This window comes from Trichomonas vaginalis, chromosome II, assembly GCF_026262505.1.
Source record: "Trichomonas vaginalis G3 chromosome II, whole genome shotgun sequence".
NCBI classification, from domain to species: domain Eukaryota; phylum Parabasalia; order Trichomonadida; family Trichomonadidae; genus Trichomonas; species Trichomonas vaginalis.
In genome coordinates, this window is record NC_067204.1 from 10,809,591 (window position 1) to 10,823,882 (window position 14,292).

The window sequence follows — 14,292 nt, forward strand, 5'->3', positions numbered from 1 at the left end:
GTCACGTTTTTAAGAGCTTTTTTTGAATTTTTGGAATCTAAAGGTGGTGAAAGTAGGATACAGGGGTATTCTTCATTATCAATAAATTGTAACTTATGTTTACGAATAAATTTAGTACCTTCTTCTGAAAGTGTTTCGTCTATTTCACCATCTAATAAATTTTGTGTTGATTCTGAGACATAATTTTTATATCTTTCTTCATGAGATTTCTGAACTTCTGATTCTGAAGCTGGGATATTCATTAAATCCTCTACTTCATTTTCATTATATTTTTCAACTTCTCTTAATTCCTTAATTTTTTCATCTATTTCATCTCTTATTTTTTTTCAGTTTTTCAATTTCATCGTATTCATCATCATCTTTAATCCGTTCTTCATAATATTCAGGGAAAACATCAGGTTCTTTTGGTTTTTCTTCTTCAGATGTAGGATATAAGAAATTTATAACATCATCTTTATTCATTTTTCCATCATAATCTAAATCATTTAATAACTCGGCAAATTTTTGACAATTTCTTAAATAATATTTACTAACTTCATAACACATCTCATCTAATATATCCTTTATTTCCTCGTTTGTGAATCCTAATGTTTTCACGTCGTTAGTTTTGACACTCATTTCATACAAAATAAAAATAAATTATTCATAAATGTAAGACATGAATTTTTAAAGTTTATTTTTTAAAAATTTTTTTATTTTTTATTTCATTATGGTAGTGAATCTTTTATTCATGAAAATAATTATTTCTAATTTCTTTTACTCGTTTATGAGGTCTTTGATTATGACTCCATTGATTCCATTCAGGATTTAAACAATGTTTAATTAATCGCGGAATATCTGACATCATCTATATATAGCTTCTTTTATAAAAGATAAAATAAATTATTTTAAAATTAATGTTAATTTTTAATGATTTATTTCATTATGTTTGGGCTGAGTGTAAATGCCTTACAATTTTGAAATTTTTTTAAATCTTGATTTATTCAAAAACGTAAGAATAAAAACCGTAAGAATCATATATTTTTTACTTCATATGTTAAAAAAATGATATAAAATCACTCGATATTGTATGAATTCTTACGTTTACAAAAAAAGTCACACAACCCGTCACATATACTACTTAGGAGATGAGACAAATTTAAATTTTTAAGAAATATTTGGAAGGGCGTAAGATACGCCAACTTAAAAATATTATCAAATGAGAGAAAATCACTCAACAAAAAAACAATTCTTTCAAAAAGTTTGACATTGATCTTTCTAATACATATTTTTGGAAGGGCGTAAGATACGCCAACTTAAAAATATTATCAAATATTAGAAAATCGCTCAACAAAAAAACAATTCTTTCAAAAAGTTTAAAATTGATCTTTCTAATACATATCCTATGGAAGGAGTTTACATTCTCAAAATAAAAACCAGTTCAAAATCTTATTATTCCTTGAATAAAAATCATTTAATTTCAAATCCATTCCAAATCCTTAAATCTGTATTAAAATCATTTTGCCAACAACCAATACAATACAAATTACATTTCCATATATCTTCTTGTCCATTTTAATTTTTTATCTCATTTTATTTAATTTTATTTAAAGCATATAGACATCGAGATCCTTTACACATAGTTATATAAAAGTCAAATACATAATAAATTCTTAATTCTAGAGATATCTCAAAATCTCATTTTTTTAATTTAAAATACCTTTCATTTTTCACAGTACGATCACAACAAACAAGCCATTTACTAATTAACACATATAAGAAAAATATCAAATTACAAAACAACTTTCAATATCATTCGCATCAAATTCTATTTTTTCATAATTATCAACTACATGTTATTATATAATATATGTCGGCGCATATTCCACTCTATACAAGTGTCAGACACACTCACACAAAGCTGTGAGATTCATACCTCTATCAGTAGGACTTCTCAAATCAAGAACACATATGTTTCATTATCGCACATCTGTGTAGGATCTAATTAACCCTTTGGACTGGTACTTCAAAATTTGATAATTTGATAATTTCATGTGATATCATCATTTGCCTTTAAAACAACTGTGCGTTAAACTAGACACGTTTCTCTATCATAATGCAAAATATCAAAGTTTGGGAGACTCCCAAAGTGTCTGAAACTGATCATAAGGGTGAAAAACCGTTTTCCAGAAGTTAGGAACGTAGGGTAAATGAGATGTTTAAACATTAATTGTTTCGTACCGAAATGGTTCACAAAAAAGTGACAGAAAACCTTAAATTGCGCGGCAATTTTAATTAAAAAAATAAACATTAATTTTTGTGATTGATATTATGCATTTTATTTATATTATATAAGATTTAAATTTAGGGGAAAATTGGAAAAAAAAATAAGATTGGAAGTCTTTAGGTAAGAAGGAAAGGGCAAGAGATATATAGTGTACCTATATACCTCTTGCCCTTTCATTCTAAGTAGAAATGGGAGAAACTTTGTCCGCATCATAAGTTATGCGGACAAAGTTTCTCCCATTTCTAATGGGAATTGCAGGCTATGAGGCACTGATATATAATCAGTACCTCATAGCCTACAATTCCCCTTATTAGACTTCCAAACTTTGAGTTAATGTCAAGACATTAACTCAAAGTTTGGAAAACTTATCGTAAGAATCAATCGTCAAAAACCTAGATTGCAGTTATATTCATTGTGTTAAATTTGATTTATTTTGAAATTTTTATAAATTAAATTTTATATAACATAAAGCGTTATGAATTAGTATTTCCATATGAATTTTATCTCGAAAATAGTAATTCTGTCCAGTTATATTTCGGTTAATTTTGGAAATTTCTAGGAATACTTTAAGATAGTATGATTATATATAACTCTGCCTTCATGATTTATTTTAGCTTTCGCGCAAATATCAGTTAACTTAACTCCATTATTTGATTTTGTGATGGCTTCACAAAGCCAATCAATATCAATCTCTTCTGGAGAATGTCTTCTCATCTAGAATATTTTCAATACTTTACATACAAACATTTTTATTTCTAAAAAACTTTTTAATTTTTTCTAGGATATATGAATGAAAATAGTTAGAACAAGATTTTGAAGCTCAAAACATTAAAAATTATTAAAGATTTGTATAATATGATTAAAAATGGGAAATAATATGAGGCAATATAAAGGAATATGAATATTAAATAAATATATCTAAATAGAAAGAATCAGAAAAATCAAATTATTGGCGCCAAAAATGTCACTTTTTTGTGAGCCATTTCGGTATGAGATAGGAATATCTGCATAACAAACAAAAGTTGAAAAATGAGAAAAATTATGAGTAAATTCATTTGTGATGTTATTTATAAAGGTGACTTCTCCTAATGTTCTTGGAGATTTGTTATCAATGTAACATCCATCTAATGTCATATTACCTTGAAAATAATAATAATGATTACCATCCTCGTTATTTATAAAACTACAATTTTTGATATAAAGCGGAGATTGGGTTACTAGTATTCCTTTACGATTGTTATTTAAAATGTTACAATTTCGAATTTCAAAAGTTTCGAGAGAATTTTTATGATAGAATTTAAAATAGCCACCGCCAGTTCCACATGTTGCATTAGAAAAAATAGAAAATGAACAATTTGATCCTTTTGAAAATGAATCGACTTCATAAAAATCTCTATACCTTATTCTGGGAATTGAAATGTTAATTGATTTTATTACAATTTGGCCGTCTATTAAATTAAGATTTTTAGCTCCTAAGTAACTTTCATCTCCACTTTTACTAATAGAGGATTCAAAAATATAATTTTTATAGGTATTATTTTCACTAACATCAATTTTACAGTAAACACCTTGTGTATCTATTGGGCTTACTCTAGAAGCGAAACTGCAGACGCGATCTTGAACAAATTCGCCTTCTTGTTGATAGAAAATACAACCACCACAACCGGTGTTACTACAGTTATTAAATGTTGTAGTATCAATGAGGAATTTGATTGAATGTTTTTTTGTAACTAAGTAAACTGAACCTTCTGTGTTTACTTGAGTGAAAAAGCATGATGAAATATAATAACTGCTTTGTTTTGCTGTAAGTTGACTATGCTTGTTTGTATATTTTTCGTATGTTTCTGTGCTTGGATAAAATTCTGTCCAATCTTCATGAGTTCGAATTCGTGTTGCATTGGTCAATTGATATCTAATGAATATTGAATATTGTTCATTTCAATAAAGGATCTATGAAATAGTTTTTATCCCCTATAAAAGGGATTTTTGCTATTCCATAAAAATCGAATTAAAAAAGTGCTTCTCAATAATAGTCAAATAATTATATAAAAATTATACTACAGTCTGCCGAAAAAAGTGTCAAATGCAAGGGGAAAAAATGCTGCATTATCTCAAAATATAAGTTTGGATTTTTTAAAAAATAGGGCGAAAATTGAATGAGTGAAGCGGTTTTCAATTTTCGAACTATTTTATAATTCCATATATTTTGTAAAGCTTTCAATCTTGGTCAAGAATTTCAAAAGATGAAATTTTTTAATGGTGTATTTCAGCCCATATGACATGGCTTTGAATTCTGATCTTTAAGGTTGCTCTACAATTAAGCTTCAAGCCAATTGTCAGGAATTTGAATTAAAGTCAGATGGGCATAATAAAATGTTCAATTAAGGAAACCAGTATAAAATTCTTTAAATAAGACTAAGATTTAAGTGAGATGTTTAGTGATGAAAGAAAAACACAAAGAAAAGAAATATATTTACTATGTTGAATGTTTTCTTTGATTTCATAAATAATAGGAATATCTGCATAACAAACAAAAGTTGAAAAATGAGAAAAATTATGAGTAAATTCATTTGTGATGTTATTTATAAAGGTGACTTCTCCTAATGTTCTTGGAGATTTGTTATCAATGTAACATCCATCTAATGTAACTGTACCTTTAAAATAAAAAAAATCATGATTGATATTTATAAAACTACTATTTTTGATATAAACTGAACCAGATTGTGCCAAAAGAAGTGATCCAATGTTATTTAAAATGTTACAATTTCGGATTTCAAAAGTTTCTTGAGAATTTCTATGATTGAATTTAAGGCTCCGGTCCTGCATGATTACTGCATATAGTTAGGACGAGTGTCTAATAAGGAGTAAAAATATACCAATAGATTGCACATATACCAATATTTTGTAAAAATTAAATATTATCTATTTTTAAAATTTTCGAATTTGACTATATTATCGTTTTAAACATGATATATACTAACTTTACTATTTGATATATGATAAATAATGATATTTTAAAAATTGAAAATTTGGATTTTTAAATTTGCAAAGTATATAGTATAGTAAATTCATAAATGAGTATAATGTGCCCAATTATAACAATTTTCAATCATTTGATAATTCTATGACTATGGATTTTTGTACTTCTAATTAAAATAATGTCACTTTTTAATATATTGAGTTTAAGGTTTAAATTTAATTTAAAAAATCGATTTGTTTATACATATTGGAAAGGAATTTTTTGATAATATCTTTTGTATATTAATACATTATGACTTATACTATGTCACCATAATATAAGTTCAAATTTTTATCATGCACATCAATATAAAATTGTAATTCAAAAAACACCTACTTCTATCGTCAAAAATACTCTCAATTTGAAAAAATACATCAAAAATATCAAATTTGTGAACTAAATCAAATTATTGAATGGATTTTTGGAAAATTGAATACTCAATTATCAAAAAACCGTTTTGACAAAAAGTGATTAATACAATATTGTTGCCTATATTAAGTAATTATCATATATGATTTTTATTATCATATCAATTAATCGTGCATGAAGTTATTCTCGACGCAAAAATCGTTTTTTATAGGGGTCTTGCAAATCTAATTCTTCTTTCATATATTTTTTTAGAAGCAAACTCACTATATCAAAATAAACTTTAGTTGCATTCTAACAATTTGTCGAAGGGGAACTGAGAGTTTTTTCTTTATTATCAAGATATGACAAAAAATGTTAATATACAATTTTTTAATATTCGACATATATAGCGATAATGTAACATTATATGATTTTATTACATTATGATAGCATATATAAACCTTATCATATTATTAAAACTTTCACAAATCAAAAATATCTAGATTCTGTCAAAAAGTGATTTGTCAGATTTTTTCAAAAAAACAAATTACTCATCTAGAAGAGATTGTAAATCAAGTTTACTAATAACAATATAATGTATCACTAATATGCTATAAAATGTCGTGGGCTTTTTTGATTATAAATAGTTTTACCGGTCAAAGTTGAAATTTGTCAAAATACCGAATTCTCAGATAAGATGAACTATAATAGTAATACTCAGTTTAAATATACAATACTATAGTGTATTACATAATGATATTATGTACTAAAATAAAAGTATCAAAAACTCATATTGGTGGAGATATTAAAACTTTTAAAATTGAGAGGGTGGGACCGGAGCCTTAAAATTACCAGCAGCTCTACTTGAATTAGAAAAAGTGGAAAATGAACAATTTGATCCTTTTGGAAATGAATCAACTTCATAAAAATCTCTATAGCATATTTTCGAAAATGAAATGTTGATTGATTTAATTTCGATTTGGCCGTTTATTAAATAAAGATTATATTTTCCTAAGTAACTTTCATCTCCACTTTTACTAATAGAGGAATCATAAATATAATTTTTGTAGGTATTACTATTACTAACATCAATTTTACAGTAAACACCTTGTGTATATTCTGAGTTTACTTTAGAAGCGAAACTGCAGACGCGATCTTGAACAAATTCGCCTTCTTGTTGATAGAAAATACAACCGCCTGTTTGATTGTTACTACAGTTATTAAATGTTGTAGTATCAATGAGGAATTTGATTGTATTTTTTTGTGTGTTTAAGTAAACTGAACCTTGTGTGTTTACTTTGTAGAAAAAGCATGATGAAACGTAATAACTGTTTTCATTCGCTGTAAGTTTACTATTATGTTTTGTATAATTTTCGTATGTTTGGGCATTCGGATAAAATTCATTCCAATCTTCGTGAATTTGTACTCGTATTGCATTGTTGAATCGATGTTTAAAGGATATCGAATAACATTCATTTCAAAAAAATGATCAATGAACATGTTTTATCCCCTATAAAAGGGAATTTGACTATTCCATAAATTTAGACAGAAATTTTGAAATTCAAAAATAGTCAATTATAATATTGCAATACATAATGATGTTTATATTATTTTTATACAAAATTTTGTAAAGTGAATTGTTGGAATAAAAGTGACGAAGGGAATTTCCTTTTGTCACTTTTTGGAAGTAAGCTAAAATCTCTTTCATATGTCTTCGAAAAAGAGTCTCGAAGATTATATGCATGTTGAAGGAGATGATGAAGCAGCAGCTGCACTCAATTTTCCACCAACTGAGATTCTTAGAAAGTCAACAGACAAATATGTTGAAGCAGATCAAGAGAAAATTTACACCTTTTTATATCCTTGCGATGTTCCACGCCGTGATTATCAATTCCAAATCTCACAGTTATGCTTTAAATACAACACACTCGTATGTTTACCAACAGGTTCAGGTAAAACATTCATTGCTGCTGTTGTTATCATGAATTTTTACCGATGGTATCCAAATTCTATCATCATCTTCTGCGCCACTACACGTGCTCTTGTTGAACAGCAGATAGACGCATGCAATATGTTCACAACAATTCCAGATAGCGATACAATAGCATTACTCGGAACTACGCACTCCAACATTCGAAAGGATTTATGGAAAACCTACAGAGTTGTTTATGCCACCCCTCAAACCGTACAAAACGACATAAAAAAAGGAAGATTAGATCCATGTCGTATTTCTCTTATCATATTCGATGAAGCCCATCATGCAAGACACAGACATGCATATAGCATGATTACACGTATGGTTGCCGAGCGAAATTCCCAATTTCGCATTATCGGATTATCTGCCACTCCTGGCAAAGACATAGAAAGCATACAATCGGTTGTTTACAATCTGATGATATCCAAAATCATATACAAAGATTCCAATGACCCAGATATCAAACAATACCAGCATAATACAGATATCGAAATTATTACTGTAAAAGCCGGCGGAGATGAAGACGCATTGACTAAGTTAATGGACCAGTCCATCGCGTACATTGCAACTCCACTTCAAAAAGCTGGTTTTTTGAATGTATCTGATGTCCATTTTTTATCTCGAGGCGCAGTTTACGCGAACATGGAGAAATTCAAGAGCGGACCTCGCAGTGGACTTTTCTTTAAGTATATGAACCATTTTTCACTTCTTTTATCTCTTACTTCGATGAAAGAAAAATTGCAAAAATATGGTCCGACATTTCTTGACAAAGCACTCAAAGAATTTGACAAAAAGAAGCAAACGGCTGAGCGAAAGAGTTTGATGTCGTATCCCCCTTTTATTTCTCTGATCAAAATGACAAGTAACGCGAAGAATACATCGCATCCTAAACTTGTCAAATTAACATTGATTCTTGAAGATTTCTTTGCAAAAAATTCTGAATCTCGATGTATTGTTTTTACGAATTTCAGAGATGTTGCGAAAGATCTTGAATCACATATAAAACAGATACCAAATGTGAAGTGTTCTGTGTTTACAGGAAAAGCAGTTACTAATACTGATGAAGGATTGAATGAAAAAGTACAGCAAGCAATTGTTGGTTTATTTAGAAAAGGAAATATTAATCTTATAATTGCTACTTGTGTTGCTGAAGAAGGTTTGGATATCGGTGAAGTTGATTTGATTATTTGTTATGATACTCAGTCAAGTCCATTGAGAACTGTTCAAAGAATGGGAAGAACAGGTAGAAAAAGGGCTGGACACGTAATTTTTTTAATGACAGAAGGAATTGAAGAAAAAGCTTTGAATAGAGCGGTTAACAAATCAAACGATATCAAAAATTTGTTAACAAATAACTTATCAAGGTTCAATCTATACAACCCTCCTATCCCTGTACTTCCTATACCTGATGATATACATTGTATAAAATTACTTTGTGCAAAACAAAAAAGTGACACACATCAAATTTTGAAGAAGGAATCGAAAAATCCTTTGTTGGATGAAGTTGAAGTGATTGAAATGAACGCAATGTTCAAGAAACCGAATAAATATAGACAGATAAAGCTTGATTTGTCTAAATCATTGCTTGGAGCAACAGTTCGAGGTAAATTATTTGGACATTCAAGGGCAACTAACATTCTAAATGGTTTTGCAAAGAATATGAAGGAGGAAATACCTGAATCAATCGATGAAGAAGTATCAAAACTATTCGGAGTGAAAAATAGTCAAAGTCAAGAAAATGATGAATCTGATTCCGAAAGTTCTGAAGGAATTGTGTCTTTGGCTGTCAGAATGACACAGAAAACATTCTTGTCTGATAGTAGCGCAGACAAAGAACAGGAAAACTTCAAGTTTTTGAGCGATTCTTCGGATATGAGTGATGATGAGATAGAAAAGTTGATAAATGAAGCGGAAAAGGACTTGGAGAACCAAAACAAGGAGATTCTGCAGCAACAACAACAATCTTTCTTATCAGATGAACCTGATTCTTTCGCTGATGCACAAATCAGAGAATCAAAGTCGTGGTTATCGGATTCTGATGAAGATGAAACACAAAATAATAGTATAGAGCAAGTTCGCAACTCCTTTTTATCGGATAGCGACTAATTTATAATAAATTGTTTGAATTTTGTATTTTTATATGAAATTAACTTATTTTTTGTATGTATTGACTATTTCACACACGAAATTAACTAAGTTTTCTGCGAAATTGCAATTTAGAATGAGAAATTAACTTAAATTTGTAGGAATTGAATATTTTTAAGTGATTTTTTACATGATATATCAATTTTGCAGATATACCTAACTTTTTATGCATGAATTAGCTGTTTTACACATGAAATCAACTAAACTTAGCATCCAATTTTAATTTTTCATGTAAAAATATCATATTTTTGTATGAATTAGCTACTTTACATATGTGACTAAGTGACTTTTACTTGAAAATTCAAGTTTGCATATAAAATAAAATGATCTTTGAATGAATTCATATTTGCATATGAACAATATATATATTTGTGACTCATTTGAGGAAAAATTGAACATTAACGTTTGATATCTCTAATATGCTCATATATTATATATCTATCCTTAAATGTGTTTTCATATCGAAATGTTGTTTTCTCACAGTGAAATTTGAAATGAAGCTATATGTAAAAGTAATAAATTTTGAAATATAAAGCTAATATCCATTACGTTGTATAAGAAAGATCCAACCATTATATACTTATTCTAAAAAACTAATTTATCCAAGAATGATGTTATCAGGAAATTAGCAAATCTAATTGTTTATGACACATATTCCGAGAGTGTCGCATATTTCCTATGGTTTTTCCAAAAAAAATGGCTTCGTAAAAAATATCAGAAAAAAAAATCATTTATTTTAATATTTACCATACAAACAATATATAATTTTATTCTAAGGGAATATAGAATCAACTGCAATTTTAATTTCTTTTGATATATCCGTATAATCAAAAGTACAATTGTAAGTTGTCGTATTAGAGAATTCGACTTGTGTGTATTCTGTCCATTGTATGTATAATAAGTCTTCTTGTTTCTGATCAAATTGACAATCAATAATTTTGAAAGAAGAATCATCTCCAAGTATGGCAACTGAAGCACCTTTCATATTCTTGTTCACATTGTTGACGAAAATGGAATTTGAGATTTCTCCGATAAAATTATGAACAATTGAGTTAAAAGCGGCTGAATTATTCCCAACTGTATTATTTATGAATGTTATTTGATTGTAGTTCCTTTTGGCTGGTGCTAAAGCGTAATCTGCAATGGATCCAGTATCTGGAGCTGAATTTTGAAAGAATATCAAGTCTTTGATATAACCGCTTGATTGATCCAAGTGCAAACATGCTCCCCATGTTTTTGCTCGATTCTTAGTAAAATTTGTTCCTGTAATATTTACAATTTGTCCGGCTTCTAAACAACCTGCAGAAAATGCACCCACATTATCAGCAGTATTTGATGCAAACAGTGAATTTTTGATGTCGACTTTAGTTGAAATAGCGAAATTGGCAACACCAGAATAATAAGCGCTATTTCGATAAAATTGGCAGTTTTCAATATATACGGAGCAGTTAAATGTAAATATGCATGCACTTGTATGTCTAAAGTTTCTATTTTCTAAAAATGAGCATGAATGAAGATAAATTTCGGATACAAAAGTATTTTGTATTGGAGGAGCATTGTATCTGTTAATCAATGTAACAGTATTATTCCCAAAGGGCCAATATGAATATTCTGGGTTAACAATAGAAGTTAAAAAAGTATAAAATTTGGTAAAAATCGACAATTTAAAAATAATAAAAAGTGACATCATAGAGTTGTAATTCTGAATACCAGTTCTTTCTTTGAACTTCCTCACAACTAGCTTTGCGAGAAGATTTCAGTAGTTTAAAAACATCTTCCCAAAACATTTGATAAATGTGTGTACTTCTAATGAGAAGATTTCAGTACATTAAGTTTGAAAATAATTAATGCAACATTTGATAAATATATAACAGAAAATCCAAATGTTCTTACTTGGCCTAAACGAAGAAGACATTGATCATTAAGCGATTCGATGTTATGAATCAAGTCTTACTATAAGGGGTTCTCCTGGTGCATTGCCACTCATTCTTGTTTTATTCACATGATCAAAAATGAATTGCAACTTTAATAAATATTCAAAGTTTATTTAGAAAGGTACAGACACTTTTTTTCTGACCGGATTTACGCCATATACTCAAGAGCATAGATTGCATATTTACCATATATACTAAATGTGTCGTATGAAGAAAATTGGTCTTGCCAATTTTGTGATATATTAATCTAGAATTTAATTAGAAGATATAAGTTAATAATGCATATGCTAATGCTCTACATCATTTTTGTAGCTTGAGTAATGCATAAATATATCATTCTTCAAAAGATTTTGTGAAATTTTGTTTCAATTTGTTAACAATAATGAAGTATCAGTAGTTATTTCTACAGGAATTCAATAACATATGGTGAATAACTAATAATAAATCCTAAATTTATGCTTGAAAAACGAGATCAGAAAATATTTCTTTAAAAAATTGATATTATCGTTTTATAGCAATCCTATCGTAATATGCTAATGTGTTGAATCTGATTTCTTAAGTAAAGTAGGCTCAAAAATGCTTTGAATACATGATATTGAATCGAAATACTCATTGTTAAAAGGAATGTATAACTTTTAGAGATAAAATTATAACCGAATCATCAAGTATACTCTAATCATATATAAAAATCTGTCTTAGCTTTAAGTTTAAATTCCAAAAAAATTTCAAAAAATGAAAAATAAAATGAAAAATTACAATTTTTATTACAAAATCCCAAAATTACGATTTTTTTGGAAAAATGAATGTGTTTTATAATTGATGTTGATGCAAAATATTTCTTTATGTGTTGCATGCTAAGTTCGGTCAACGATAGAAATTGAGTGTAAATTAATCGTCGAGGAAGTACGATTATGTAAAGTAAAAAAATGTTGTGGGATTTTTAATATTATATATTATTTTATAATAAAATTTTTTTGAGTCATTTTAAGAAGCACATATAATTTTTTTGAATTTAAAAATTAAAGTAGTGTCAAACGAATTTATCACTTAATTTAATACTCAGATTTCTTAAAATTAATGAAAAAAGGTTTTCTGAGAACTTTTGAGAATGGTTTTCAAATTCCATTATTGAAAATATATAGGTATTGTATGAAATTCAAACTCTATATTTATTAAAATTCTAAATTTTTAATAAAATAACTTTTCAGAGGAATATGATTTTGAATGGTTGATTAATAAGTATAAAAATGTCTACGATTTTAAGGAGGGAATTGTTCCTTATGAGGTATACATCATAACTATATACCTCATAAGGAACAATTCCCTCTTGATAGCTGGGAAACTTTCTCTGAATAACTTATCATTTGGAGAAAGTTCCCCAGCTATCTATTAGGAACTAAAGGCTATGAGGCACTAATATATAATCAGTGCCTCATAGCCTTTAGTTTCCTATTAAAAACGAGAAAACTTGTTCGAAATGATAAACAATTTCGAACAAGTTTTCTCATTTTAAGGAGGGAATTGTTCCTTATGAGGTATACATCATAACTATATACCTCATAAGGAACAATTCCCTCTTGATATCCTGGATATTTTTGAATATATTTTTTTAATTAAAGTTCTCAAAAGTATTATCAAAAGTGATTTTTTAAAAATATCTCCAATTAATTAACTAATTAAAAGTATTATATTTTTAAAATTAAATGGTTTTTCAATTTTTTTGAAGGAATTGAGATACTTCCCACGACAATAAAATTGAGAGGTTTACATTATGACTGATCTTAGCATGCAACATATGTTCCTGAAAAACGTCGATATTTCTTGAATGCAAAATTTAATTTTAAAAAAACTAACAATTTCATAACTAAAGAAGAACTTTTTGTGGTCAAAATCCAAAAACAGATAGATTACCGAAAAAAATAAACATAAAATATTTATATTTATTAAATACAATTATTTCGAAGATACTACTTGAATTTCATGTAACTCAAAAGTAATCTTCTTCTTGTAGGAGTAAAACAAGTTACAAGTAATAAAAATTCAGAATTTTTATTGCTGGTTGTGCGTTTGCACTAGTATTTATTTGATAACTGTATGCCGTTCATTATGATAACAGCTAATTTACCAGTCAACTATTGGGTAATGTCGATTTTTGATGAAATGCAATTCGTTTCTAAAAATTGGCAAGACGGATTTTTTTCATTTTCTACGTACTTATTATATATTTGTATGTGATTCATCCCCATGATTTTCAAAGAGAAAGCGCGGTCTCAAAAATATTTCATAAATTTAATTTTTTATGGTAGAGATTTTCCGAATTTTAGTAATCTTGGCTGATCAAATGATGAGAAAATTGATAGGTTGCAAAAAATCAAAATATGTTCTTTTTTGCAAAGTTTAGTTCATGCAACAAACATTGCATTCTCTTAAGAGTATAAGTAATAAATTCGAATAGGGTTATAAGTGTTTTCGAATTTTAGTAATCTTGGCTGATCAAATGATGAGAAAATTGATAGGTTGCAAAAAATCAAAATATGTTCTTTTTTGCAAAGTTTAGTTCATGCAACAAACATTGCATTCTCTTAAGAGTATGCTAATGCTTTGC

General features: G+C 28.0%; 2 protein-coding genes across 2 annotated transcripts, besides 4 other annotated features; one reads left to right on the plus strand and one right to left on the minus strand.

Annotated features, from left to right (window-relative positions):
• Positions 1 to 187: 187 nt before the first annotated feature.
• Positions 188 to 579: a mobile genetic element.
• A 1,810-nt stretch (positions 580 to 2,389) lies between these two features.
• Positions 2,390 to 2,628: a mobile genetic element.
• A 1,896-nt stretch (positions 2,629 to 4,524) lies between these two features.
• Positions 4,525 to 4,635: a mobile genetic element.
• Positions 4,636 to 6,430: 1,795 nt separating this feature from the next.
• Positions 6,431 to 6,475: a mobile genetic element.
• Positions 6,476 to 7,325: 850 nt separating this feature from the next.
• TVAGG3_0522860 (Fanconi anemia group M (FancM) family member family) lies at positions 7,326 to 9,788 on the plus strand (the record flags this gene model as incomplete). The annotated part of the gene is made up of 1 exon (XM_001302000.1): positions 7,342 to 9,714. The coding sequence occupies one exon, from the start codon at positions 7,342 to 7,344 to the stop codon at positions 9,712 to 9,714; it is 2,373 nt and encodes a 790-aa protein (XP_001302001.1).
• A 551-nt stretch (positions 9,789 to 10,339) lies between these two features.
• TVAGG3_0522870 (pectin lyase-like family) lies at positions 10,340 to 11,440 on the minus strand (the record flags this gene model as incomplete). Its single annotated transcript, XM_001302001.1, has 1 exon — positions 10,526 to 11,440. The coding sequence occupies one exon, from the start codon at positions 11,438 to 11,440 to the stop codon at positions 10,526 to 10,528; it is 915 nt and encodes a 304-aa protein (XP_001302002.1).
• Between the last annotated feature and the right edge of the window lie 2,852 nt (positions 11,441 to 14,292).